Here is a 27,043-nt window from a genome sequence, read left to right as displayed (position 1 = left end):
AACATACGCTTGTGAATTACTGAGACATACTCACAAACCGGAGGCAGAACAGGGCAGACAGCCTCTATTACCCAGTGATAATCTAAAGCATCAGGTGGCATTTTACTTTAACTCACACAATCACATTTATAAAATGAGTTCCTATGTGCAACTGGCACTTATTTGGAGTCAGAGGAACACGTGGAAGTTATTTAAAAAACAAAACAATAAAAACCTGTTTTATATTAATATAACATTCATAGAAAACATTAATGTATATGTATAAAAGCACAAAAATGTAATACAAAGAGATCTATCTGTCTAATGCTATTAAGCATCGGTAGTCAATGCGTCACATGTCAAAGAAGTTTTTAATATTAATAGTAAAAATGAGAAGCACTCAAATGTAAATAATTCACAAACAATATAAGAAGCATGAATATACAATAAAAATAAGTATGTGTTTGTTGTCAGAGGGTCACGTGATCACAGACCTACACCAAAGCTGCCCGCAAGGCCCCGTTTTGCACAGGAGCCATTTTGAAAGGTCAAAGGTGTAAATAATCAAATTAATGATGGAGGCGTTTAGTTCCCACAGCTTTAGGGTGCATACGAGTTTATATATCCATATAAATTGAAATGTAAAAAAAAAGAGCCCAATATATTAAGTTTAACATTAGTTTTTGTTCACCCTCAAAAAGGACTCCTTTTTTTTCCCCCTTCCGATTTTCTCCAATCCACGAGGAGGCGGTAAAGAAACGGAACCTGGTTTGCAAACCGGCATTCAAATACAAAGAATAAGAAAGATGCAGACAGTCGCTTCCGTTTCAATCTTTACAATAAATATAGTTTCCCGTGAACCTCGCTGACTAGTATTTAGTTTGTGATTTGACAACCAGTCCCGATGGATTTTACTGCACCTCAGAGTGGGTTCAGACAGCGTAAGTTACGTACGTGATATTTCATAGACATACTGTCTGTCACTGTCACCGGCTTTTTGTGCATACTTTAAGCAACCGAAACATGACGTTAGCTCGTGGCTTCTGCATTTTTTCTGCCACCGGAGCCAACTAATGACTAAAAAACATACGCCGAAATGTTCAATTTTAATCCTGCAACATTGAATTTGTATTGAGCGGTAGTAACTGCCAACTAACATCTTGTAGTTCAGTTAGAAGCAAGCGTAAGCTAAATGAACGATGCTAACTGGGCTAAAAATATCTAACATTACGTGACTCTGGATAACGGTGTGGGGCTACCGTGAATCTATTTGTATTATATGGCCCCAGGTGTTTACGTGACTGTGGCAGGTTTTCACTTCACGATATAAGAACAACTGTGGTGTTTTGATCAAGCTTCGTTCCACGATCGTGTTTTATGCGTTAATTTATCTTAATTTATCCTATCTTAACTGTCTTTTCGCTAGGGCTGCAGCTAACAATTACTTTCACTATTGATTCATCTGTCAGTTATTATAGCAGAGGGGGATCAGGCTGTTTTTAAAACCTGCATCTTTGTGTTCCGTACCTACGTCCAGAGGGAAGGACTGATGACCTGATGATCCTGGTTTAGCTTTGTCCTATTATTTTGGTGGTTATTTTGGTTTTGTGAGGGCTTGCATTTGGTTGCTTTACTAATTCTGCTTATCTTCTGCATCCCAAAGACATGATTAACTAAAAAAAAAAAACATCTGCTACTTTGTTTAAAACATCTCTCTCCATCCTCTCATGTTATTTAGATCCTAACATGCGTCTGCGGAACAGCTCCGTGGACGGTTCTGATGGCAGCCAGCTGTTTGAAGATACAAGTGGAGCTGGGCCTGGATCACAGATGGGCAACAGGTGCGGCCTCTGCCACATACAGTATGAAATTGCCATGTTGAACTGATACCAAAGAGGCAGCAGCTCCCTGTATAACAATAACCAATAACATGCTCAGTATTGAGCATGCAAAATAACATTTATGTGGAAGACACACATTGTCCTATATTTGCCCTGTGTGACCTCATGGAAATGTGCCAATTAAATCTCATTCATTTAAATGGAACTGAATAGTGAAATGAAAGAGCACAAATCCTTGTTTCCCTTATCTTCCACTATCTTGTGTGTATTCTCCCTATGGTAGTTAGTTCATCAGTCAGTTCATCAGTTCTTTCAGCTGATGCATTTTCTTATGTTGGCAGAAACAAGCAGGCCGGGCCACAAGCAGATGCATTTGCAGGTCAGACGCTCCTGTCAGACCCCATGTCTAACCTGGCCATGGTGTACGGAAGCTCACTGGCGTCCCAGGGGAGGGATTTGGTGGACAGGAATGTAAGTAAGACTGGCCCACAAAGTTAATTAAAATAAAGAAGTTTTGAGATGGATCAGTGCAACAAGCTGACCAGAAAGGATATTGAACATTATTCACACAGCAATGCACTGATTAATCCACATGTTTGGGTCTGTGCTTCTTTGCTTCAGCTGGACAGGTTCATCCCAATTTCTAAACTGAAATACTACTTTGCTGTGGACACAGTGTACGTTGGGAAGAAGCTGGGCCTTCTAGTTTTCCCTTACATGCACCAGGTAATTCTGCTTACGCATGTTTGCTGAGTGGCATGCCTCTCATTCTACCTGAAGCTTCTTTATATGTTTGTTTTTTGAGCCTATAGACCATGGTATACATCTGTTTATGTCCTAAATATTAACACATTAACAAGAAACGTTTATTCTCATCTTTGCTATTTTTGTTATATTATTTACTGTGTACTATATTTGTTATATGTGGACTTGCAGATGCAAAGTACTGCGCAAAAGTCGTAGGCCACCATGAGATCTTTTATTTTAGAAATGCTAAGATGACCATTTCTCATTCACTTTCTTAAGCTCTTTAGCTATAAAAAGTTACTTCAAAAATGATAAAGTGTCATCATATGTTTTGTTAGAACTGGGAGGTGAACTACCAGCAGGACACTCCTGTGGCCCCACGCTTTGATGTGAACGCTCCTGACCTTTACATTCCCGCTATGGGTTTCATCACATACGTCCTGGTAGCTGGACTGGCCCTTGGCACGCAAAACAGGTACACGTACAGTCAATTCAGCTGATGATCATTGAATTTTCTTTTGTCTAATGGAGATCTCACACTTTTACTGCCAGAGATTGTAGTGTTAAATTGTGCGTGTATTTACATGAAAAGACTTGAGAAATGTTGTCTGCACCTCAGGTTTTCCCCAGAGCTGCTGGGAGTTCAGGCCAGCTCAGCGTTTGTGTGGCTCATCATGGAGGTTCTGGCAGTGCTGCTTTCACTTTACCTTGTGACCGTAAACACTGACCTCACTACCATAGACCTGCTGGCCTTTTCTGGTTATAAATATGTCGGGTATGGACATCATCTTTTTGTGTTTTTTGTGTTTACATTTTCACCACAGACTAGCGCTCTTTACATTAGTGTTGTAACGGTCAATTGCTCCCTTGAATATTACAAAGAAAACACTCTGAAGGTTCTGTGACTTATCAATGTCCCTGTGTCTCTATAATCTTTTTGTTTCCGTAGGATGATCGTAGGTGTAGTCGCAGGCCTGTTGTTTGGAAAACTAGCATATTATCTCTCTCTGCTGTGGTGCTGTGCTGCCATCTTTGTCTTTATGGTGAGTGCAAGAGCTGTTGATGTTACATTATGGGATGAACTAATGGGATCCCTGTTTACAAAGAATTGAGGATGGGTTTTATAATGTCATGCATGTGATTTCATCTTTCAGACTAACTTACTGTCCAGATTTAGTCTTTATTCTTTTAGAGTCTAGATTCACTGCTCGATGTGTTTTTTAAGGTTCATATTTGAATAATCCTCTACCTACTATAATGCATTACTGTAACTACCTTTTTAATGTAAACATTAGCATTTTTTTGGTGATGCACCAGGTTATAGAGATCACATTTTTGTAAAACAAAATTGTAGCCCAAGTTCTTTCATACCTAAGATAATTAATGATGGATGAGTTTCATTGAGCTTTCTGTTTCACTGCGCATGTCAATAATAATAACAATACTGTCGTGCTGTAACACACCTGTGCTTTTCCACTGAAATATCTCTGAATGAACCAATATCTAATAAAATCTGAACTTTGTGAATCAGAACTTGATGTCAGTAGTGAGGACATATTTGCAATTTTGTACTGTTTTGTTTTTTTTTGTCGTTATTAATCATGCCGACTAAAACAACATCTCCCCCTCCTCAGATCCGCACTCTGCGTCTGAAGCTGTTGTCGGAATCAGCGGCAGAGGGGCGACTGGTGAGAGGAACCAGAAATCAGCTGAGGATGTACCTCACCATGTCTATAGCGGCAGCCCAACCTATCGTCATGTACTGGCTCACCTACCACCTCGTCAGATAAAACCCGGAACGCGTACATATTCACACATCCATGTAGAAGATGAACTTTGTGAATGCCATCTCACTCTGTACACAACAAAGACGCCGGACTTGGACGAAACACACAACATTGGTCAGGATCACAAGACTCGGCTCATGTGAACTTGGAGCTGAACAACAGTCTTCAAGGTGAAAGGAGAACAAATGAGGCTTTTTAATGCCGTCTCTCTCTCTCTCTCTCTCTCGCAGCCCAGCCCTGTGTCTTTGGAACCGCTGCCTCTTAATAATGTCTTCAAAAAATAGTAGCAAGAGCAAATGGCTTTAAGTCGTTATCTACACTGTAATTATTTGTTAATTGTGGTTTTTTTTAATTACGAATATTTAAGTATATTTGTGTATAGCAAAGTATTATTGCTGATGTTGCGCTGGTCTGATTTATGTGATGTTTTTGAGCCGAAAGAAAAGCACACCGACCTCACACACACACAACCATCCACCTAATATAAACAAAGCTTAAATATGAGTTTAAAACATATCAACTGGCTCTGCTCAGATGTTTTGATTGGAGTGACTGGAGAGGTCTCACACTGAAAAATGATCTCACAGGTCTGTAATTGTGGACGTGGTGTCACCTCTATTTTAATGTTTTACATCTTTGTGTTTGTTTTTTTTTGCTTTAATAAAATGTTTACGCTTTGCTGCCTGGAAGTTCTCAGAACAGAAATGTCAAAAGCCAGAGACATTAAAGTGTCAAGGACAATTTTGATATCTGTTTGAAAAGACCAGTAAACTGATTTACTGCTTTTTATATTGAAAGACCCAGTGGAATAAAGAAAGAAAGACGGGTGATGATCTGTTCCATCTGTGCAAGTTGTTTCACTCACTATATCTACTTGAAATGCACTTTCTGCCGTTTATGTTGCTTGTCAATCATTTCATGTCACTAGGACTTTGTGTTGTCTTTGCTTTTATGTATTTTTTTTCATGTAAAGAAATTTAAAATTGCAGTCTACTAGAATTCTGTCTGGCTCAGTCAGACTGGAGCTGCTGTAGTGTTTCACATACTCGTCAATTTTCTTTTACAGCTTAACTGTAATAGATAATGTGATTTTAAAAAGAACCTTAAGTTGTACTGTCGTGGAACAAATGAAGATTCTGGAAGAGAAATCTCAGCGGTTAAATAGACTATCAATTTTATCATATACTTGCTGATGGACTCCTGCATTATGTGGTAAAGTAATTAAACATGGTTTACATTACACATTTAACTGGACAGAAAAAACATTTATTGTTTGGTGGTTATGGCAGAAAAATAAACGTGCACAGCAACACAACTTAATGCTGACGATGTCTGTACCTAAAGGGTAGTGAGGTGTCGCCGTGACTGAAAGCAAAGGCAGTGGTCTAACAGCTGAGTATTCTAGTAGAAGAGATTCTTTGCAGAGTTTTCTACACGTGCAGTTTTTCCATTGGTGGAAAAACAAATGCAGTTTTACCCTTTACAGGCAGGGTTATACTTAAAACATGATTATTTTATACAAAAATCAGGGTTCCCACGGGTCCTTAGAATCCTTGGTTTGTGAATTTGGAGAAAAAAAAAATTCAAGGCCCTTGAAGGTTTTGAAAAATAGACATGGATGATAGAAAGTGCTTGAATCAGTTGGCCAATATGTCCTGGAAAGTGCTTTAATTTGATCTCAACCAAGGTGTGGGAACCCCTGAATTCTGAAAATCCTACTTCTGATGTAAAGTTGCAACTTAGGTCACGGCTTAAAATAAAAGACTAGTTGCAGGTAAGCCTGGAACTAACTAACGGTCAACTTTCATTGGGGTCTAGGATATTCTTTCTTTGAGAAGCCATTCTTGTCATTAATAGCCTCAAGAAGCTTCGTGCGCATTGTCCTGTCAACGGGGTATCTCTGGTAGTTGGGCAGTAACAACAGGTAATGGCAGGTGAGAGCTTCTGGCAAATGGACTTCATAGGCATCGGGCAAGACGGCGACTCTCATGCTGATGCTTTTCATACCGACGTAGGGCACGCGGGCACAGCCTGTGACGAACACTGTGCACATGAACAGTAAAGAGAGTATAGTGAGTCAATAGCCAATCAATTATAGTATTAGAAGGATCTTTATTTTGTATTTAAACTAAACTTAATAAATGATGTCAATACTTACAAAAGACTTTTTTCTTTTCCTCTTCTTTCAGGTTGTCAAACACCTCCCAGAAGGTGATGATCGTTGGATGCTCGGCATGGTACTCTCCTTCATATATTGTGTTCTGTTAGGAAATGAAAAGCACCCGACCTTCACTTCTTTTTGCTTATTAATGAAGACGTTTAAGCGCGATTAAAAGTTTGCTTTTCTTCGAACGACAAAATAAATGAGTAATCAGACGGTGACCATTGTTTAATTCTATCTTTCTTTTTAAACACAGAACGATGTGCTTTCAAGGAGACTCAGGTCTGTGAACGCGAGAGAGAGAGAGAGAGAGAGAGAACAGTCATCCACGCACGGTAGGTGTCCCACTGGAAGTCACCGGGCAGCTGCCAGCATATTGTGGGCACTATCGGTGCCTAGAGTGTTTAGCTTGCCACTTACTTTCCACTCGTTGGCAATACGTAAACCATTAAGTGAACAAAAAAGATTTGTGTCACTTGGTTGGTAAACTTCTAGCTCTTGTTTGTACCCAAATGTTTAAATGCACTTATTGTAAGTTGCTTTGGATAAAAGCGTCTGCTAAATGACATGTATTGTAATGTAAGCCGTAAAAATGACCTCATGGTTTAAACAGACCTGCTTGAACATCTGCCAGTCGTAGATGTCCTGGCCCACGATCACTTCCTGTAACTCCTCGGGCTGAAACAAGTCCACCATGTCCATGTCACACACTTTGAAAAATCCTCTCTTGAACGCCTCAAACACGCCCTCCACTGATTTGTTGAAGGCATAGTTGACAAAGGCAGCCACGTATTCTTTCCTATGACGAGAGAAGAAAGAAACGGACGTGAAACTTCGGCCATGTCCTCGCATTGCTATAGTGTTCTTATGGTTTCTGTTTTACTTTGTTAGATTGTGTGAAAAATGCTTGGAGACTCGGAGGACGAAATCTATTCATTTCTCTGTTCATTTATGTATTTTTGTGTCATATGCTAATGAGGCAGCTCATGCATTCATTCTTTTACTGATTTACTTATTACGGTATTTATTTCTCACTTATTTATTGATTTGTTGATTTGTCATTTTTCATCCTTGGATTTCACCAGGTTTATTATTTTTTTAAGGGCCATCAGATTAATAAATAACACTGGATATAGAGACTGCACAAATGAACTCAATATAATAATATGCAAAGTAAGAAATAACTTGCTTCCAAATAAAATACAGAAATTGTTTCTGGGAGGGAGACGAGGGGGATATAACTTAAGCATCATTTAAAGTATGTGTGTTCAGTCTAACAGACGAATTAAAGGCATAAATCAGTTTAAAAGAATATCTAAAATAAGTTATTTTATATATTCTTAATATTTATATTTAATATTATTATTTTAAATAACACATTTCAAATAAATAGAAGGCTGAAGAACAGCAGTTTAATCCAGGACGGCGATGGCAGCTTTTAAAGCCAGAAATATTGCTGTGTTGACAACATTAAGAACATTCGGTGAAGGGATAAAGTAGTCGTTAAATTGAGTTGTGTGTAATAGGAATGTGGTCGGAACACATACATACGTTTTCACCTCTGCCAACGTGTGACGAGAGGGAAATGTACATGTGTTAATAAATTAAATAAATAATAAAAAAAAAATGAATAGTGAAACTGAAATAAAACAAATTCATTCTCAAGACATAATTCAGAAATAAACACGTTTTTAGAGAACGAATGATCCACGTTTAAAAGTTATGAAGCAGAATATCAGTTGTGCTGTACAAACACACCTGTTTGTCACTGTGACCAGTTTCCCAGGTTGATCTGGATCAAGCTCGACTGTCTCTCCGCCCCAGGGCACCTGTATCAAATTTTGTTTTGTTTTTTTCAGTATTTACACTGGAATAATACATGAATATATTATATGTCTGACTGTGATTTAGTAAACCTACTGTAAAAATAGCCTCCATTTTATCGACTTGATCAGGAGGGTAGTCCAACATCCACCGCCAAGAGCTGAAGACACAGGAAACAGCATGACATTTTGAGCCTACTTGGGTTCAAATATATGCAATTTTATAGTTTTCATCGATAACGTTTTCCTAAAGGAAAAGAAAAAAATCATGTGGCACTGAACTCCATTTGAGGCCCCTAGGATCGTGATTTGGCCGATGCCATGTCGAGATTTTGCTACCAGGAGTGCAGCGACGTCACCAGCAGCTGTCAGTCACACTCACATGTCATTTATCATCTCTTTTCCTCAAAAAATCCCAAAATTGACCTCACGTTCTATTGAAGACAACCTGGAATTTGTGATCGACACCATGAACTCATCATGAAAATGTTTACTGATGTTTGACCGAGCCTTTGCTGAAGCCGCCCCCACTCTCTGGAACTCACTCCCACAACTCATCAGGAACTCAGATTCACTAGACATTCAAATCATCACTCAAAACCCACCTGTTCAAAACTGCATACACTTAACTGTCTATTTCCCATTGTTTTATCCCAGTCCTGTCCTTTGTTTTTGTTTTTGTTTTGTCGTTTTGTGTTTATACAGCGTCTTTGTGTGTTAAGAAAAGCGCTTTAAAAATACGATGTATTATTATTATTATTATTATTTTAAATCAAGTGAGAAGTAGGTTAATTTTTCCATTCAAACTGCCCCCTGGTGGCTGTTCTACATAGTGCAACTTCTGGTTTGGTTTCAGCAAGGAAACTGGAAGACTACGTTCATCTTTATATACAGTCTATGGGAAAAATGTGTTAAGATATGCATCGTATAAAAAAACATACTCTGATAAGACAGGGTCAAACTCCTTCATGTCTTCCACTGAGGGTTTGACCCTGAGCAGCTTCTTGAACAGAACCAGAGGGAAGCGCAGGTGGACAGTGATGTGGTTGTACAGCGCCAGGCCACAGAGAACGCCAAACAGGAAATATTTATTCTCCTCCACTTTGGGCTGTGAAGAAAGAAGAAGATGTAGATCAAGAAGTACGAATGATGCATTTCTGTTTGATCACGACTGCTCTTACCCTGGGAGGGAACCAGAACAGAGTCTTGTCGTCGTTGTCCATGAACATTTCCGACTCTGGAGCCATAAGTTCATCCAACACGTAAAGGAAAACGTCCCTTTTGTTGACATTCATCACGTGTCTGTCATCCACAAACTGCACCTACGGAGGACATTTATTTTATTGCCCTGTTTTTAGCATTTTAAACATTTGGTCACTGCCACCGACTGGTGTGATGTGCAAAAGACATTGTGTAAAATGAGAACATGTATAAATGAAAATATCTGAAATAACTTTTACATTTTTGATAAGAAGCTCTTTTTTTGCCTTGGATTTACAAAGATTGAAAGCACATATTTTTGATAATAACCATTAAAACTTGACTTTAAAAGCCACACCTTTGTGAATGTACAGATTTACATGTGGTTTCAGAAATGGCAGCGTGTTGATGGTGCGTTTACCCGAAGTTCCTTTCTGAAGGCGCTGTGGTCAGCGGTGCTCAGCTGTCTGAAGGTGTCCTCGACGAGGTGACTTCGTCTCAGCGTCAGCAGTAAGAATGCGGCTGGGGGAGAGTTTACATCAACTACCTTTTCATTGTCCACTAAAGGAAACCATTCTTCAAAGCTACGGCAAAGTTCCTGTAATCACAAAAACGACAGTACAGGCCAAGGCATCTTTAAAATTACAGTTTATATTAAAGTTACAGGAAAATGAAAGACATAAAAAAACAAGAAAGTCACAGCAATGAATAAATAAAGATCTAATAATAGCAATAATAATAATTGCAATACACATTTGGTAGACTGTACGCAGAAATAATAGTATTAAATATACTGTGTTTATAAATTGTACTGTACCCTTAATGCATAGTAGATTTTAAAGAGCGCCACCTTGCTCTCCAGAGGAAACAAGAACGGGTAACGGCAGAAAATGGCTGGTGTGTTAATGTCATCCTTCAAGAAAGTCATGTATGAGGGAATAAATGTATCAGTAAGCAGTTCAACACATTTAATGTAAGACTCTGAGGACACATGCAAACATTTTTCGTTTTACCTCCATTCTGGCAAAGTGCCACCACAGAAGGACGTCTTGTCCTAGGGCCAGTTTATCGTAAAGTTCCTTGACATAAAATGTGCTCAGTGGGACTTTGTATGACTTTCCAGCTTTGTTGGCCTGTGAATAAACAATAAACCAGGAATAGAGTGTTTCTCATTTGGTAAGGTATACCGTTTTTTACAGCACCATGACAGTGGAGACAGTGGACAATGATGATCAAACATGCAGTTTTAAGACATCACTTTCACTTTCACAAGTTAAGCAATGCATATTTTAATACATGTGCAACCAGTCTTGTTTTTACGGAAGAGGATCAGGGCCACACAGGAAAAAAAAAATATTTGAGGTCTGACTTTAAACTGAGAATTCTTAGTTTAATCTCAGAATTTTGAGTTTAAAGTCATAAATTCTGAGAATAAAGTCAAAATTCTGACTTTATTCTTTATTCTCTTTTTTCATTGGAGACACTATGCTGACCTTGAAAAGTAGTCTGAGGACCTCCTGCAGGTGTTTGACTTGTGTGTTGTGAGTTGTCACCAAACCGTTCTTCAATATAAAGGACAGGGCATTTTTGAAGACCGTGATGTGCTTCACCAGCACGGAGGGGGTCAGTGAAGACCACCAGCCTCCTGCAGAACAACAGTCACAGTCTGTATCAAAGATTTATTGCATTACTCATAAATGGTGTGAAATCTGATGCCGGATAAACATTGAAGATAAACGGACATTGAATTAAACAACGTTTGGAAAGAGAATAAAGCAGTGGTAGTAGTAGTGGATAAAGTCTGTAGTTGTTTACTTAGAGTCTCCTGCAGTTTCTCATTCAGACTGGCAATAACAAAGGACACAGGCAACACCCTTCTGAGGACACAGGATTCCACTTGGAGGAGGGGACATGTCAGCAGGATGAGCAGGACCTCAGCAGACTTGAGGGCATGCGTTGAGTTGACAAGCAAATTAATCAACAAGTCAGGGTTCACCTGTGTGGGGAAAAAAGGAGATGATAATGCGGTGTTTAAACAACTTGTTAAGAATACAAATCTAAGACGGCCGTACAGAAACACTGTATGTCGTATGCAAATCCAAAGCGTGTTCATTCCTATGGTAACCTCTGTGATTTTCCTCCTGTAGCTTTTGCAGAGGATTTCAGTCAGAACCGCCTTGGACTTTGTGTCACAGGACGTTCATTTGCATACAAACAAACTAGTATTGTATAGTGTGAAACATGTGTGAGGGTTCTTTATTACATCCAAATGTCATATGCAAATGATGGAACAGCACAACTACGGTATTGCAATTGCAACTACAACAGGCTGATTTATGTCTGAAGCCAAAGTCAAATTATTATGTCAGCATTGTTTTGATAATAATCCAATTATGTATTAACAGATTATAATTTACAGTAACAAAGCTAGCACAAAGAAGTCATACTTTGTGTTGAGGGAGAAACTATCGTTATTCTTTGTGTTTTGAGCGAAACGCATGTTATATTTTACACATTATTGGATGGGAACATCCGACATAAGGACATAATCTAGACCAGGGGTGTCAAACTCATTTTTGTTCAGGGGCTACATACAGCGCAATTTGATCTCAAGTGGGCCGGACCAGTAAAATAGCATAATGAAACCAGCATAATAACCTATGAACAACAAGAAAAAAAATTCTTGAGAAATATTAGTGCAATTTCAACAATATCATGCCTAAATTTGCTATTTACACAGCACACTGGATCTATAAAGGCACAAACATTTAGTCACAGGTATCTGGAAGTGAAAAATATTGCATTTGACATTACGTTTAGATTGTAATCGTAGTGTGAAATTTTAACAAATTCATCCTGTGGGCCGGATTGGACCCTCTGGCGGGCCGGTTCTGGCCCCCGGGCCGTATGTTTGACACCCCTGATCTAGACTATAAATGGAAATGTGAATGGAAACAGTCGAGTCAGATAAGTGGTTAATTTAGTGGTGTCCGTGTCACGATGGTCAAAGATCTGGCTGGATTTCTTAACTGATAATCCGATCCACGGTTTTTCCCACATCCGGTCAAAAGCTTTGCTGGCAGCCTCAAGGTCCACAGTGAGGGCACCTGCTTCTGTTGACACGCTGATAACAAGACCAAAGAAGTCAGTGACAATACCAAACTATGACTTATAATTACTTTCTATTGATGTCACAGAAAGCGGCGAAGAATAAAAACACACTTACTCGGCTTTGGTAAAACTTGCCACAAGACTTGAACTTGTCATAAACATGGAAGATATTTCTCTGCTGCACAAAGAGAGCAAAGCATTGGAAGAGCCCTGAAATATTCTTTCACACGAGAGTCCAATATTTAAAGATAGGAAATAGCATAAATACGTTATTTCCTCTGCATTGCCATGGCTCAACAGCCATCTTTGCAGTCTCTCCTCGTCCAGTCGTCCTGTTATCTGTGATCCATGATCCAAACTCTTAACAAAAAGGAGACATCACTTTTAGGCAACTAATCACAGAACAACTTTTGACACCCAGGGACACAAAAAAGAGCAGGTGATTATCAGCTCACAAGTCTAACATAAAAGACAACAGAAAAAACTGATCGTTAAATAATATTTTGTACTTTACCTGTGCAGGTGAAATATAAGTGAAGTTTGTATTCCACCCAGCTGATATTCTCAAGTCTGCTCAAACAAGCAAAATCAAATCAGATGGTTATGCAAAACATGAACAAACGTAAGTCTTTGGAGTAAATCGCAGTAAACAATGGCAGACAATTTCCATCATCGACTGTGCAGATGCATCAGTCATTCATTTCCCTTCACCAAAACAGCGAGGGAACCAAAATAAAGACGGTGCTACCCATCACCACGTGACACCATGTCACCTCAGCCCCCAGCAATTTAAAGGTAACCATAGGCAACCATATTAACAACACAGTCATGAGTGTCTTGAACACAACCCTCATTTATGCGTATTCATCTACACATACATATAGATAATAGTAAACTACAATCTGACATATTTACTATAATTTTAAGTTTAGAGGCCACACTGCACATTCATATATACCACTGGGTATAGCTGCTGTACTGTCCACAGTCCATGGCAGTTGAACCAGGGTTGGACTCAGACTGTCCTCCGGTCGTCCAGTCCCAAGTTGACCTTTAACTCCGTTGCCAAATGCCCACAGTTGTCCAGAGGAGGTCAAAACCAGAGTGTGATTCCTGGGCAACAATCAGAAGAATCATAAAAAAAAATATTTTACACAGTAGCAACAGATGACTAGTTCTATGTCTATCTTAAAATTGTGTCACTATAAAAGCACCAAACACCAAATTAACTTATTAATTAAGTTTCAGTTTACAGATAACCACACTGCTAACTTTTACCGGCCACATGAAATCTGTGAAGCAGGTCCATCCAAGCCATCCACCAGCCTGGGTCTGTCTTCATTAGCAGACGAGCTGTGACCGAGCTGACCGTGGCTTCCTTCTCCAAAAGTGAACACGTCACCGTCCTAAAATCCCAGCATTAGACAATACTGTATAAGAAGGAGTTTGACAATCCAGCAGTGGGTGAAAGATTTGGTCAAGTGTGTACCTTTGTTAACACAGCAGAGTGGGACTCTCCACAGCTCATGGAGGAGATGCTCAGAGGTCTGAGAGCAGGCACCACACAGATGTTAAACCTGCCTGATAATGGGGTAATAAAAAAGGAAAGAATGCTTATTTCCTGCTTATAGAGAGTTTTTAAAAGCAGTGCCTTAGATAAAACACATAATCAGGAGGTTTATATTCCCAGCTATGCTACTATTGTAGTGCAAATTAATGAAGTCTCACAGCAAAGCATCATATTTCTTCTGAAAAGAATAACAACAGCTTCTTTTCCCTCTGAGTTTGTCGTGTGTTGAATGATTCTGATCATTTCCTTCTTTGACAAATGACATTATTTATAAAAACCTCTTTCATCAGATGTGCAGCATTTTATAGCAGAGTGTTGAGTTTAGTTTAATATTAACATATACATTCTGTAATCATCTTTTCTTCTTTTTAGTTTAGCCTTTTATGTCCGGTTGGAATGAAAAGTCAAAACACTTTCATTTGTACCCTTCTCATCCAGCCTTTTGAGGCCCAGCTGGCCACATTTATTGGCTCCACAGCAGTACACCAAGCCTGAGAGTGTGAGGAACAGAGAGTGGCTCCCTCCGGCTACAATCTGGGTCACTGCAACGCCAGTCAGAGCACACACCAAGACAGGTGTGGGCTGCAGGGCCACCTCCTTCCCCAAACCCAGCTGACCGTGACTGTTCAAACCCCACGAGAGAACATCTCCTCCTGGAAGGTGGAGAGAAAACCGTTTTATTAAGCTTTACAGTCCATATTCCAACACCACCAGTTGTTGATGTTATTAACCTGCCTCTGTTTAGTCTTTGTAAACACGGAATAAAGCAATGCAATCAGACCTGACTGAGGGAGCATTGGTGTGTGTATACAGCAGCAGCACGAGTGCAAGGAGAGTTTATTATGTCAAATTGCTAAACGAGAAGCTTCTTTGTGTTTTCAGTCATGCCTCAGTTATAGATGGTATGAAGAAGATAACTGTATGAGGATAACTGTAATTGTATCTGCAATATTATCTTATTGGTTGTGATGTTTATTGTATCGGGATCAAAACGTTAAAAAGACAGAGACATGAAAAAACAAAAGTGTGTTCAGTCTCTTACCTTTGGTCAGTACCATAGAGTAAGCGTTTCCACAGGCAACTTGAATCACTGGTACTGGCAGTGGTATGGGCACCCGACTGTAATTGGACGACACAGTTAGAACACAAAAACAGTTGTGTACTTGTACACTATCGGGCTAGCTCTCTGTGAAGAGCAGAGTTCACATAACCACGTGTCTCCAGGAGAACTCTCTTGCCTTGGTCTGAAAATGTCCTGCTGTGAAGTCGGTGTGAGCCCCAGTTGTCCATTTTCTGCCGCCCCCCAAGAGAACACTTTTCCAGAGGCACACAGAACCAGACAGTGGTCCTGACCACACGCCATCGTCAACACTTCACCCAGCCCCTCGACTCGACCTGACACAGGACACACATACACAGGGACAAACATGCTACAGAGAGAACTTGGACAGGAAGATTGGAGCAAAGTGTTTACAAAGAGATCACTATTTTGGTGGAAAGCTTACAATCAACTGCTTTTAATAATGGTGAAATACTGAACAATTGTGAGGTACTTGTACATAATAATTAAACTCCAAACTACTTATTTTTCATATTAACCCTCAGTGCTCATGCGGCACGGATCTGTGCTGCAGGTGCACCCAACTAGTTGTTGAAAGAGACATTTTGCTAAATAAATAGTAATACTTTATATTTCACTGATTTTACTCTTGTGAATTTCAATTCGGTGAAAGGTGCTATAATTCTACTACTGCTAATAACAATAATAATAATAATAATAACAACAATAATAATTTCAAATACAACACTACTTTTATTACTAGTAAAATGTGTCACTACTTCTAATACTACCCCACACTTTTACATAGCCAGAAAAATGTATCCTGACACTGAATGGAACTCTGTTGCTGGAATCCCAAATTCAGATTGCTCGTGAACGCAACCCAGCACAGAAAGGCACGGGCTTAAGTTTAAGTTTCGTTTTCGGGACTAAAGTGAAGTTAAACGGAAACTTAGCTCAGTCCTGTTAGCGGGAGGTGCAACTAAACTCATTACGTCATTATATCAGCTTAAAAAACACATGTATGCTGCACTTATCTAGTATATAAAAAGTAAAAAGTCGTTTCATGAAACTGTCTTGATAAATGTGAATTGTTTTGGGAGGTTTGAATCAAGGAACCAGACAATTCTCTATTTCCCACAGACCCTGGGGGATTAATAACATAGTCTTTATGCCATTTTCACGGTCAGAAAAGGGTTTAAATCTGGGAAAAGCGAGTCAGTTATGAATGTCCACATAATTAAAGGATATATATACATATACATATACTTACATATACAGTACATAAACAGTGTTGAATAAAAGTAGAATAAAAGTGTTGAAAGACGTAAAAGGACTGAAAAGACAAAAAAGTAAGTTAAACTTTTAAATAAAATGTAACGCAGCTAAAATGTACTAAATGTGCACTACACTAGTCTGCCGCCATTAGGGCTCTTGTAGTTATCATTACTGTTAATATTACCTGGCTTGTCTTCATCTTTACATTTCTTTCGTCCAGGTTGTTTTCGTCCAAGTTGTCCATGAGCGTTGTGCCCAGATGAGAAAAGGGAGCCATCACTGCTGAGGAACAGAGTGTGTCGTTCCCCGCTACATATGTCAGTTATGTCCCAGGGCAGAGTCCAGGTCTCTGGCCTGAGAGCTCGTTGTGGACCGAACTGTCCACTGGAGCTGTCCCCCCAGCAATACAACTGCACCATGTCTCCACCTGCACTCAAGTGATGCTGCTTCAGCTCCTGCTTGGACAACTGAGCTACTGCCGCCTTCAAGTGCCGTCGGATGTTTCACAATCACTACTTGAAATACTGTCTTGTGCCACAGTGGCATACTGTGGCGCTCTTTGTAAAAGTTAAAAAGCAAAAGGATTTATTATTGAAACAAAGTTAAAGTAATGAACAGGTATTCCACGAAAGGCAGCATGGAATATATATAAATATAGTAAATATTCTGCCCTGAAAATGAAATTACTCTATTTTATGGTTATTATATGTGCAAATGGATTTTGTGTTTACTGTAACTTAATTGACATCAAACTGTAATATTTTCAACTAACTTGTAAATGACTTATAAAAGTGAAATGTATGGTACAAATGTACTTTTTATTTTGCAAGAGTACAGTAAATCTTACAATTACAAAACTCAGTGTAAAGGTATCAGAGTCGCATTAGTTTGTGATACAGAAATACAAACTAATACTGCATTTAGGTCAAAGTATTTAAAACAAATGTGCCAAACCTTGCTGTGTAAACAACACATTTAAAACAGAGTTGGCAGTGGGTATCTACAAGTTAATAAATGGTTTTGCTTTCACAGAAATGAAACCCAGGTTGTAATTTTCTGAAGTGCTGTATGTATGTAACAGAAACTGAAACTAAAACTTGCAGTATTTGTTTTTTATCTATAAAATGATGAGTCACATGATGTGTAAAACACAGTAAAAGGTTTGCAGAGAAATACATTAATACAGCTTGGTAAAAAGCCAGGCTAAAACGATATATGTTATCTTTATATTATAATAATTTAAAAAAGAAGGCAATCCTGCCTCACAATCTTATGGCCATTTAACATTTGGGGTTGCTAAGGGTAACCAGGTGGAGGATACACTGTCACAGGGACATTGCTTTAAGACACCTGTCATCTTTTCTCTGCACCTGACATCTGAAACAGAATACACACCTACAGACCCGTCCTCAAATCCCACATACACACACTGCTGCTTACACACAACCAAACTTAATGGGTTTTTAGACAACCACAAAGTCCCGACTCTCTCCCCATCTGCAAGTCGTATGACTGTGAGCACGGGCCTCGTGTGCAGGTCACGGTCACAGATCTTCTCCCGGCTGATGTAAGCAGTCAAACGCCCAAATTGGTCCATGCTGGCTTTAACAACAGGACCCTTCACTTTGAATGAGCGCAGTCGGACTTGAGACAAGTCCAGCAGGTTGACGGTGTTGTTGTCAGTGGACAGTAGTGTGTAGCGCCCATCAGAGGACATTTGGAGGTTTTGTGGCTGACACTGAATCATACAGGGCAGCTGGAAGTGCTTGCACAGAGTCTCCTCCGCTACCTTCCAGGTGTACACGGCACCAGAAGCTGTCATCACCACTACGAAGTCTGGCTGCTCTGAGAGCGTGTGGAAAGCAACAACATGCTCCGAACTCGCCGCACAGGAGAAACGTTTGCAGATGGAACCTGACCAGAGACTAGCAGCTAACAGGTCACCCTGGTGACAGCCAATGAGGAAGGTACTCTCAGGAGACACCTTGGCGTTGGAGAGGTGCAGGTGTATGCTGCACACAATACTCCCATGTACCAGCTTCCACACATGAGACAACCCTTGCTTGGAAATGCTCACCCCGAAGTTATTATTAGGGGTGATGAGGATATCTGTAGCTCTGCTGCCACTAATCCGCAGGATGTTCTGACCTGTTTCTGTCTGCCAGATGTAAATTTCCCCGGCTGAGAGAGTCACAAGGTGGATGTTATCTGGAGAAAGGCACAGTTTCTCCACAGGACCATCATGTAGGAAGTTAGCATGTGGAAATCCTGCTGTTAAACTCCATCTCCACACCGTCTCTGACCCATCTGTGGTGTAGAACCGCTCTGCAGTTTCTTCAACCACCAACTCCTTCACTCCACACCCTGTTTTGGGGGCCGTACCTGCAGCGTCTATCATCTCAGAGTCCCACACTGTCAGGCAGCCACCATGAGCGACACAAATGAGATCTGAGGCACTTTTGAAGAGTGCGTGGGGCTGCTGACTCGCCTCTAAGGACAGCACACACTGCCCTGTGCTAATCTTCCACGCCAAGACAAGCGAACAGGTGTCTAACACAGCGAGGAAGAGATGGCCGCCCTGAGAGAGCACAGCTTGAGTGAAGGCCCTTCCTTGTGGAGCCAGGAACTGGTCCCATAGCTCCCAGTCACATGTATCCCACAGTGAAACCTGATGAGACTGACAAACCAAACACATTTTAATTCCTTCAGAGTAATCGTGATTCAGCACGTTACTAGATTCACCGTCAGTAAATCTTTCTTTCACAAGTCTAGCTGGCTTTGTTTTGGTCGCCACATCCCATACAGTTACATTCCCAGTCCTGTCAACACATGTCACTTCCCTCTTCTCTTCAGAGACAATTATCCATGTCACCGCACCGTGGTTTGAGTTCGTGCAGCTGCTAAGCAGACAACAGGAGTCCGTGTCAAATATGGAGACTGTGCCATCCTCCTGTCCACAGTACATGTAAAAGCCATTAGATGAGCAAACTAAACAGGTCACAGAGGTCTGACACTGGAAATGAGTCAAGGTCTGACTGGATACATCAAACACACTCACAAAACGCTCATCCTTCCACCACATGAATATCTTTCTCTGGCATTCAACAAACCCAGTGATTTTGTTTGGTGCGTCCTGGTATGAATTTGGTTTCAAAGGACCCTCAACCTCCTGAAGCTTTTCTGGCCCTGTCACATCCCACAAGAAAACCTTGTTGCATTGGCTGGAAAGCAGTAGGAATCGGCCACTACTCTTCACCCCCGCAAACTTCAGATCTTTCTGCTCACAGTTCAGCGACATTTTCTCTACATCACATCCAGAGCCTTTCCAGATCCAAGCAGCACCATTATCTGCGATCTCTGCAACGATCCCACACGCTGTCCCCGCTGCTTCTGCTACAGAAAAGTCACACTTTAAATGCTGAATCGGAGGAACAGAAGAAGGAGCAGGACATAACACTAAGCCTAATCCATGTCCTCTTTTTCTCCTCTTCTCTCTGATCTCCCTGACGTAACCTTTGAGAGCAGGAAAGACCTCCAGATAGGGGAGGAGGCTTGTTTCCATCACCGTAGGCAGCTGCAGAGGTACGTGCTGCAGAAAGAAAGCAGAAGATTTCAGTGTTTCTGCAAGCAGCTGTCTTTCTCTTAAAAGCTGAAACTGTGATTTGTCACTCTGCAACATGTTAACAAGATCTTTAAGAAGACCTCCTTGGACCATAGCCTGGTGAAACCCCAGCGACATTAATAACCCCTGCTCCAACTCCTCCCATCTGCCACTCTGTTGCAAGTGATATGGCAATTCTATGACTTTTCTCAGATTCACCTGGCCAGCTCTTGTAGAAGAACAAGTGAAGATAAAAGGCTGTCTGTCTTTGTATTTTTTCTTTCGAACAGTTTCCGCGTTTAGTCCTAATTTCTGCTCAGAAAGAAGTGGTTTAGCATTTCCACGAGCCCATCGGCCACTGAAATAATCTGCCAACTCTGAGTGAATCCCCCTCCTCGCCTCTTGAGTGCCTAAATACCTCTTAGCCACCACCAGCTTGAAATGCCTGCTCACCCACAACAACACACGAGACCTCACAAAAGTCCTCCTGATGAGAAAACGCTGCAAGTCCAACAGAAGTCTCTCCACGTCAATTTGTAGGACCCTCATCCTGAAGGATCGACTCTCGCCACGCTGAACACACACCGACAGCAGCTCATCATTGACGGACAGGAAATCAGCTAGTTCCACCTCAGTGAGCCCAGTCCAGGAGAGGGTGAGGTAGGAGACGGCACGAGCCACGAGAGAGGAGCCATGCTTCTGCTCGAGGTGATCGAGGAGTGCAGAAATTGACGCGTGGATTCCACTGGGCAGAGTTGACTCGGTCACATCTGAATCTGATGATGGAGGACAATTAATAAAAACTTGAAATATGCACTAAGATAAACAATAAAACATTGTCAAAAGGTAGATAATATGTTATATATGCACAATAAAAAAGCAAGGAATTTTGTTTCACCATTGTTAAAAGCCACCTTTCCAGTGTAGGTGGGAGCTAGAGGACTTGTTTGGGGCTCAACATCATGTCTCCTAAAAGACCTAAGGCTTCAAGGAGCCAAACTCCTTTACTGCCCCGCCACCGGGAGATGTTCTGGGGAAATGTCAGGGAGCGGTGGTCCTCGGCTAATGACCCTGCAGCTACCAACTTTGGTATGTGGTCTGGCTTAGGCCTGACTCAGGGAAACGGATGTCCTTACCATGCATAGTCCTCCATGGACACCGGTGGAGGTGCAACAGGCCCAGAGCCCAGCAGGAATCCCTATACAGTATATTAATAATGGTCTTGGGAGTGGGACTACATCAAAAACGACATAAGCCAGGGGTAAGGGATGGACTAACAACTGTTGAATTTGGTCATTTCTTGAGATTTGTTCTTGACTATAAGATTAAAATTAATTCATGAGTATTTTAACAGTGTATTTGTTGACCGTATCATTCTTACCAGAGTGCCAAAGCGAGGTGTGTACATGCAGTAGGCGAGCATACAGAGTCAGGCAACAGGAAGTCATTGCCTGGTTCACCAGCGCCTGTTGTCCTGATGTGACCCTCCTTCCTGAACTTCTCAGCAGCGACGCCAACAGGTTCCCACACTCTTTTCTGTCCACCAGTCCTAACTGTACACAGACACATCCCATCTCCCTCTCACTGCCCGCTGATACAGAGTGTGGTGGACTGGATGGTGCATAGTGTTGTTTGATGGCCTCTAGGACCTGTGCTCGACTGGAGGAGACAGTGAGGATTAGTCCGATTCCAGGTGGGACGGGGGACGGGAGGCTCTCAATGATTTGAGAACAAACAAGGTTGCTTTCAATTTGATCCAGGCCATCAAGGTTTAGAATCAAAGGCTGTTTGGAAGAAGGCAGACGGGACACGAGGAAGGAGAAGTGTTCTTTAAGGTCAGACACAGTAATGTCAGGTTTTAGGAGGCCAGTATAACAATGTGGGCATTGTGTGGCACACAGATTTAGGTTAGCATCAAAAACATGGTCAGCGGTGGTGGGTTCATGGTGGGAATCCAGATTACATGTTGTGCAATCATTGGAGTTGTAGTCTTTGGGGTCAGTGATGCAGCTATGATTGTCCGGGTCAGTGCCAACGTTGAAGCTGTGACCATTTTTGAGGGGCAAGTCACCGTGGTATCTGTTTGCTATTTGATAACACAGACTGGACAACAGGTGACATGGGGAACACAAAGGATCCAGGTTGCAGAAATAAGTGATCACCACTGGATCGCTGTCCGGTAGCCATGACTTTATCTGTGGAGAGAGACACGACACTCGTTTGCATGTAGTTGGATGAGAACATAAGTCACGTCACTGTTACTGGATGTTTCTTTACAGCTCTATTTTTATAACATGAATGTATCCTGCTTAAATCCTAAGATTTAGTCATGTGGCTAGTTTCTCTCGATGACGCTGCTAGATATCAACAATAAAATTGTTCTCTTTAACGTCATCATAAGCAGAGTTAAAAACCAATGAATGTAAGGAAATGATGAAGAATAAATTTCCCACAACCCAAAGGGATATATTCAGATGGCTCATTCTTAGTCAATCAAACACCCATATGAAGAGGTGATCTGTTGGACTAATGTATTGACATTTTAACAATCAACTTTGATCCAACTTTATGTCTTCATTAGACACCTTACGACACATTTTTGCCACAACACTGCTGCTATTATTCTAATGGACGGGAAAAAGAGGTGAACAGGTCAATTTGTCAGCCTTCACCACACTAATCTCTGTAGCTGTATTCGTAGCGTGTATTTTATTGTTTACACTTCCTGCAATGGATGGGCTGGAACTTATAGTAAATCTAATTTAATTGAACAACAAGAGAAGAAAATGAGTTAAACATTTCACCTGTTGAGCACTGTGTGCCAGCAGCACTGTCTTTCCTGTGCAGGGCCCTCCTAAAACCAATAGTGGGCACTGTCGGTCACTCTGCGTCACATAAGCTCTAATCTACAACCAGTGAAAACAAACATCAGTGATACATGTATGAATCATTGTCAGCTGACTTAGCTTTAGAAACTGTCCAGAAAATACAGCTCCTCCCTCACCTCTTCCTCCTCTGGTCGAATGACATCATACAGCTTGGACAGAGAGCTGCACAGCTCCTCCTGCTCAGCCTGCCCTCTGGTCAGAGCATCAACAGGCAGCTTCCGGTTGACGGTGTCCAACCTGTTCACGCTGTCAATCAAGCCCACGACATCAGAGTACACCTGCTGGCCCAGAGAATTAGCATAGCTCCGCCTCCTGGCTGTTGTGTAACCATAGCGACGGTCACACTGCGTGGTGGTGGCGTAGACCAGATGCTGACAGGAAGTGACGAGGTCAGGGAGGAACTTGTCGCGAAGCTCTGAGAGCAGCTGTCCACCAGTGGGTGCTGAGGTGGCAGCCTGAGATACGTATGTGAGAGATACTTCACATTATGTGTGTGCAGTAATGTAAACATAAACATGTCTATATGTCAAAGTAAATAACAATAAATGTAATTAAAATACAGGGATTAGTCATATTTTGGTCCCCATACTGCAGACTGTAGAGTGAAATTAATAAATGCTGATGAGAAAGTGATAAATTACATTTATCTCCGACTGTGGCTGCTGCAGTAAATTTACCTGCTCTTTCTCTTTCTCGGTTTCACCAGCGACGACCCTGTGGATGTAGACCAGGCAGCGTCTGGTGGTGTCATTATCAGGACGAGTGTCTAATGCAAATCGCAGATCTGTGTCGAGGGCTAGAAGGAAGGAGATATTAAATTATGCATCAACATTCAGTGACACACGGACGGACATACAACGTGTGTCTCACCTGATCTGTAATATGTGACGGCCTTCTCTGGAGACAAAAGACCACTGTGGACACACAGACTTGCACCGATCTGAAACACCTTCTTCAGCTCTTCCTCTGTAGCCTTCATCTCGTTCTGCTCTTCCTTACTGATCTCTGACTGTTTAAAAAAAAAAGAGGATAAATGAAAAGTGGATAGTAATGAATTACATTCACTCGCATTACTGAAATTGAGTAGGTTTTACTTGTACTTTTTAAAGATTTGTAATTTTACTTAAACTTAAGTACTGTACTTCACTACACTTTAAATCAAATCTGCTACTGAGTGAGGACAGGTGAATGAAGAGTACAGGTGAATGAAGAGTATAGGTGAATGAGGAGGACAGGTGAATGATGAGGACAGGTGAATGATGTTGACTGTTGAATGATGAGGACAGGTGAATGATGTTGACAGTTGAATGATGAGGACAGGTGAATGAAGAGTACAGGTGAATAAGGAAGACAGGTGAATGATGAGGACAGGTGAATGAAGAGTACAGGTGAATGAAGAGTACAGGTGAATGATGAGGACAGGTGAATGATGAGGACAGTTGAATCAAGAGTACAGGTGAATAAGGAGGACAGGTGAATGATGAGGACAGGTGAATGAAGAGTACAGGTGAATAAGGAGGACAGGTGAATGATGAGGGCAGGTTAATTGGTGCTAATTAAGGTTCCTGAATGAGTGAGAAAGTTAAAGCATTTGTGACCTTTGACCCATTTTGACTGATGCATTATGTGTTTACATATTTATTTGTGTCGTCACTTTAATTTGTAAAGGTTTGCCTTTAAATAAGAACAATTCATGTGAGATTTGTGTTCCCTTGTCCTTTTTGCACAGCACAAGAAAGAACACCAACCTTGTAAAAAAAAGTAACTAACATACATAAGATATGATCACATTGTCACCAAAAGCACAATTACTTACTGTGTCCAGTGATTAAATGTATTGATAATTGTGAAAGGAACATAACTATTTTTGAGGAGGTGTTTTATTTGAGCAATGCTTTTCCTTCTGACTCTTGTGTTCATGGGGATCATTTTGAGTATGATTTGTAGACATAAAGCAGGATTAAAGGTAAACGGTGAGTGAGTGGATGAAGTGATTACCTGAGGAGAGCAGGTGTGTGTGTGTGGAGGCCTCAGGCAGTAGGAGGGAGGGATGGTGTTCTCGTCTCTCTGGTAAAATCTCTCCAGCACCTGAGTGCTGACGCCTGCCTGCTGACTCTGCTGCAGCAGCAGCTCATACTCGGGCACGTCCACCTGGGTAGGTACACTAGCCGAGCCATACTGGTGTCCCACCAGAGCCTACACACCACCACCATGTGGACACAGAGGGGACAGCAGCATATGGTTGTTCGGTGAGTTATGAAGCTATAGAGCAACTTAAGATGATGTGTGCTGAATTCTTCTTCTTCTTCTTCCTGTAAATTACATTGTTGTGCCAATCAAACCATGTGGCTTTCTTATTATGGGACAATCTGTCCAAATCCTTAAAAAGGTGCACTTACAATATTCAAAAGCTCAAGTTTCATTAAAGACTCAGCCAATAACTGCTGGCAGTTTAGTGTTGCACTGTTGGGCGAGCATTTTCATTTACCATGGCTGTTCTATTGTTCACTCATAATTGAGAATGATTCCCAGCGCCGATTCATTTACCAGTAAATAAGGTCCGGCCGAGCTCTCTCTGCATTCTTTAATCAGCTGCTGCCTCGTGCATTCATCTGGCCAACAACAGGGATCACTGGACTCAAACGGGTCTATCACCTGCACACACACACAAATACAAACATACACAGCATAATCGTGACTGATAGTTCAGTTTATGAAAAGCACACAGTGAGGTGTAATAGCAGTTGTAGTTTGTAGTGGCTAAATAAGGTATCATGTTCTGCCTCCTCTGTAATTACATGTGCTGTTAGACAGAGACGGTACAGTGTGTGGAGGCTGAACTGTCCTCAGGTGATCGAAATGCTCACACGACACACTGGCGTGCGTTACAGCTGCTCACCCAGTTCTCCTCTCTCTCTTTTATAGTCAAATCAAATCAGGTGAATTGAATGTGCCTTTACTGCGATGGCCTCAGGGAAGTAACGTCACAGATTATAGGACACACACACACACACAGATGCCCCTTAAATTAACCTTAAAGGAATACTTTACCGATTTGCATTTAGCTTTGTATTACTAGAATAGGGGTAGTATTATTGTAAAAATTGTGCTTCTCAACCTCAGTTTCACCTGAGTTTTTAGGAGATTTTTCCATTAATGATGTTTACACCTGGTTGCTTTACAAATAATCTTAAATACTGGAAGATTAATCATAAATGTACTGTTACTAAAAAGTTTACTAAGTTTAATAAAGAGGTCGATACACACATTTACTTTTAATACAAGTTTACAGTATTTAGATTAATTTGATTGTCATGTTGGAAGAACACAATTCAGAAATGGGCTCAGCTCACACTGTTCATTAGCAGTAATAACGAGTGGAGTTACAACACGGACAATTTTAAAATTATATATATATAATAAATAGAAGTAAACACAGCAACGAAAACACATGCGTGATAAGCGTTGGTTACTCACCCTGAGGTCCAGGCCCCATGTTTTTCTGCAGTGCTCTCCAAGTTTGGGGAAAACGCTCTCCCTCAGAGCTTTGCGCTCTAAAACGCTGTCTACACACAAACAGGACACATCTGTATCGACAGCAAAAGGACACAAACATCAACATCTACATGTATAGTACGTACCCTGTGGGTTGGAGCACAGATAGAGTTTGACACAGGATGAGCGGCAGGTGGAATCTGGAGGATTCTGGGCCACTGGTTTCCCTCTGGAACACATGACAAATACAGAATTATGACTAAATTAAAGAATGGAGTATGAAGTCCATAGTTCTCTCTCTGCTTGTCTTCTGCACTGTTGCCTCTCTTTTCCCTCCGGATCCTCTCAGGAAATCCTTGTGTAGTGTGTTTATACTGTGCTGCCACGATCACACCCACTTCTGACTGGAACATCTACACAACACACACATACGCTGCATGTGCACGTGAGACAAAAATCCACCCGTCGCACACACGATGAGTTAAAACACTACACAAATAAC

At 41.1% G+C, this 27,043-nt stretch overlaps 3 protein-coding genes across 4 annotated transcripts; 1 reads left to right on the top strand and 2 right to left on the bottom strand.

Annotated features, from left to right (window-relative positions):
- Window positions 1-760: 760 nt before the first annotated feature.
- yif1b (Yip1 interacting factor homolog B (S. cerevisiae)) lies at window positions 761-5,032 on the top strand. 2 transcript variants are annotated; one of them, XM_058634826.1, is made up of 8 exons: window positions 761-920; window positions 1,718-1,820; window positions 2,162-2,291; window positions 2,442-2,546; window positions 2,906-3,042; window positions 3,187-3,342; window positions 3,517-3,610; window positions 4,202-5,032. In XM_058634826.1, the coding sequence occupies exons 1-8, from the start codon at window positions 884-886 to the stop codon at window positions 4,355-4,357; spliced, it is 918 nt and encodes a 305-aa protein (XP_058490809.1). In that variant the 5' UTR covers window positions 761-883; the 3' UTR covers window positions 4,358-5,032. The 2 variants fall into 2 exon arrangements, with proteins under 2 accessions (XP_058490809.1, XP_058490807.1); XM_058634824.1 differs by having other exon boundaries at window positions 767-929.
- A 290-nt stretch (window positions 5,033-5,322) lies between these two features.
- Window positions 5,323-17,008, bottom strand: LOC131463125 (E3 ISG15--protein ligase HERC5-like). Its single transcript, XM_058634827.1, has 23 exons — window positions 16,742-17,008; window positions 15,458-15,614; window positions 15,262-15,338; window positions 14,645-14,872; window positions 14,139-14,230; window positions 13,928-14,055; window positions 13,608-13,762; window positions 13,164-13,219; window positions 12,918-13,009; window positions 12,765-12,827; window positions 12,569-12,662; window positions 11,354-11,534; window positions 11,032-11,183; window positions 10,552-10,671; window positions 10,356-10,451; window positions 9,960-10,136; window positions 9,520-9,660; window positions 9,280-9,446; window positions 8,436-8,499; window positions 8,274-8,344; window positions 7,131-7,314; window positions 6,513-6,615; window positions 5,323-6,397 (listed from the first exon to the last, which is right to left on the bottom strand). The coding sequence occupies exons 1-23, from the start codon at window positions 16,974-16,976 to the stop codon at window positions 6,159-6,161; spliced, it is 3,072 nt and encodes a 1,023-aa protein (XP_058490810.1). The 5' UTR covers window positions 16,977-17,008; the 3' UTR covers window positions 5,323-6,158.
- A 397-nt stretch (window positions 17,009-17,405) lies between these two features.
- LOC131462778 (NACHT and WD repeat domain-containing protein 2) lies at window positions 17,406-26,829 on the bottom strand. Its single transcript, XM_058634298.1, has 10 exons — window positions 26,688-26,829; window positions 26,524-26,612; window positions 25,594-25,701; window positions 25,045-25,242; window positions 23,917-24,055; window positions 23,724-23,842; window positions 23,163-23,501; window positions 22,963-23,064; window positions 21,540-22,353; window positions 17,406-20,934 (listed from the first exon to the last, which is right to left on the bottom strand). Exons 1-10 carry the CDS (start codon window positions 26,779-26,781, stop codon window positions 17,828-17,830), a joined length of 5,109 nt encoding a protein of 1,702 aa, XP_058490281.1. The 5' UTR covers window positions 26,782-26,829; the 3' UTR covers window positions 17,406-17,827.
- Between the last annotated feature and the right edge of the window lie 214 nt (window positions 26,830-27,043).

The sequence above is a fragment of the Solea solea genome, chromosome 7 (genome assembly GCF_958295425.1).
Source record: "Solea solea chromosome 7, fSolSol10.1, whole genome shotgun sequence".
In the NCBI taxonomy this organism is placed as follows: Eukaryota; Metazoa; Chordata; class Actinopteri; order Pleuronectiformes; family Soleidae; genus Solea; species Solea solea.
Note: the sequence above shows the minus strand (reverse complement) of the source record. Positions and strands in the feature narration are given on the sequence as shown.

Coding starts and splice junctions, on each gene's coding strand:
- LOC131463125 (XM_058634827.1), bottom strand. CDS start 16,976: ATGGTGCAGTTGTATTGCTGGGGGGACAGCTCCAGTGGACAGTTCGGT. Junction 13,010..13,163: donor CTTATATTTCACCTGCACAG/GTAAAGTACAAA, acceptor CTTTTTGTTAAG/AGTTTGGATCATGGATCACA. Junction 12,663..12,764: donor GCAAGTTTTACCAAAGCCGA/GTAAGTGTGTTT, acceptor TCTTGTTATCAG/CGTGTCAACAGAAGCAGGTG.
- yif1b (XM_058634824.1), top strand. CDS start 884: ATGGATTTTACTGCACCTCAGAGTGGGTTCAGACAGCGTAAGTTAC. Junction 1,821..2,161: donor GGATCACAGATGGGCAACAG/GTGCGGCCTCTG, acceptor TTATGTTGGCAG/AAACAAGCAGGCCGGGCCAC. Junction 3,043..3,186: donor GCCCTTGGCACGCAAAACAG/GTACACGTACAG, acceptor TCTGCACCTCAG/GTTTTCCCCAGAGCTGCTGG.
- LOC131462778 (XM_058634298.1), bottom strand. CDS start 26,781: ATGTGTTCCAGAGGGAAACCAGTGGCCCAGAATCCTCCAGATTCCACC. Junction 26,613..26,687: donor TCTGTGCTCCAACCCACAGG/GTACGTACTATA, acceptor GTTTGTGTGTAG/ACAGCGTTTTAGAGCGCAAA. Junction 22,354..22,962: donor TGGCACACAGTGCTCAACAG/GTGAAATGTTTA, acceptor CTCTCTCCACAG/ATAAAGTCATGGCTACCGGA.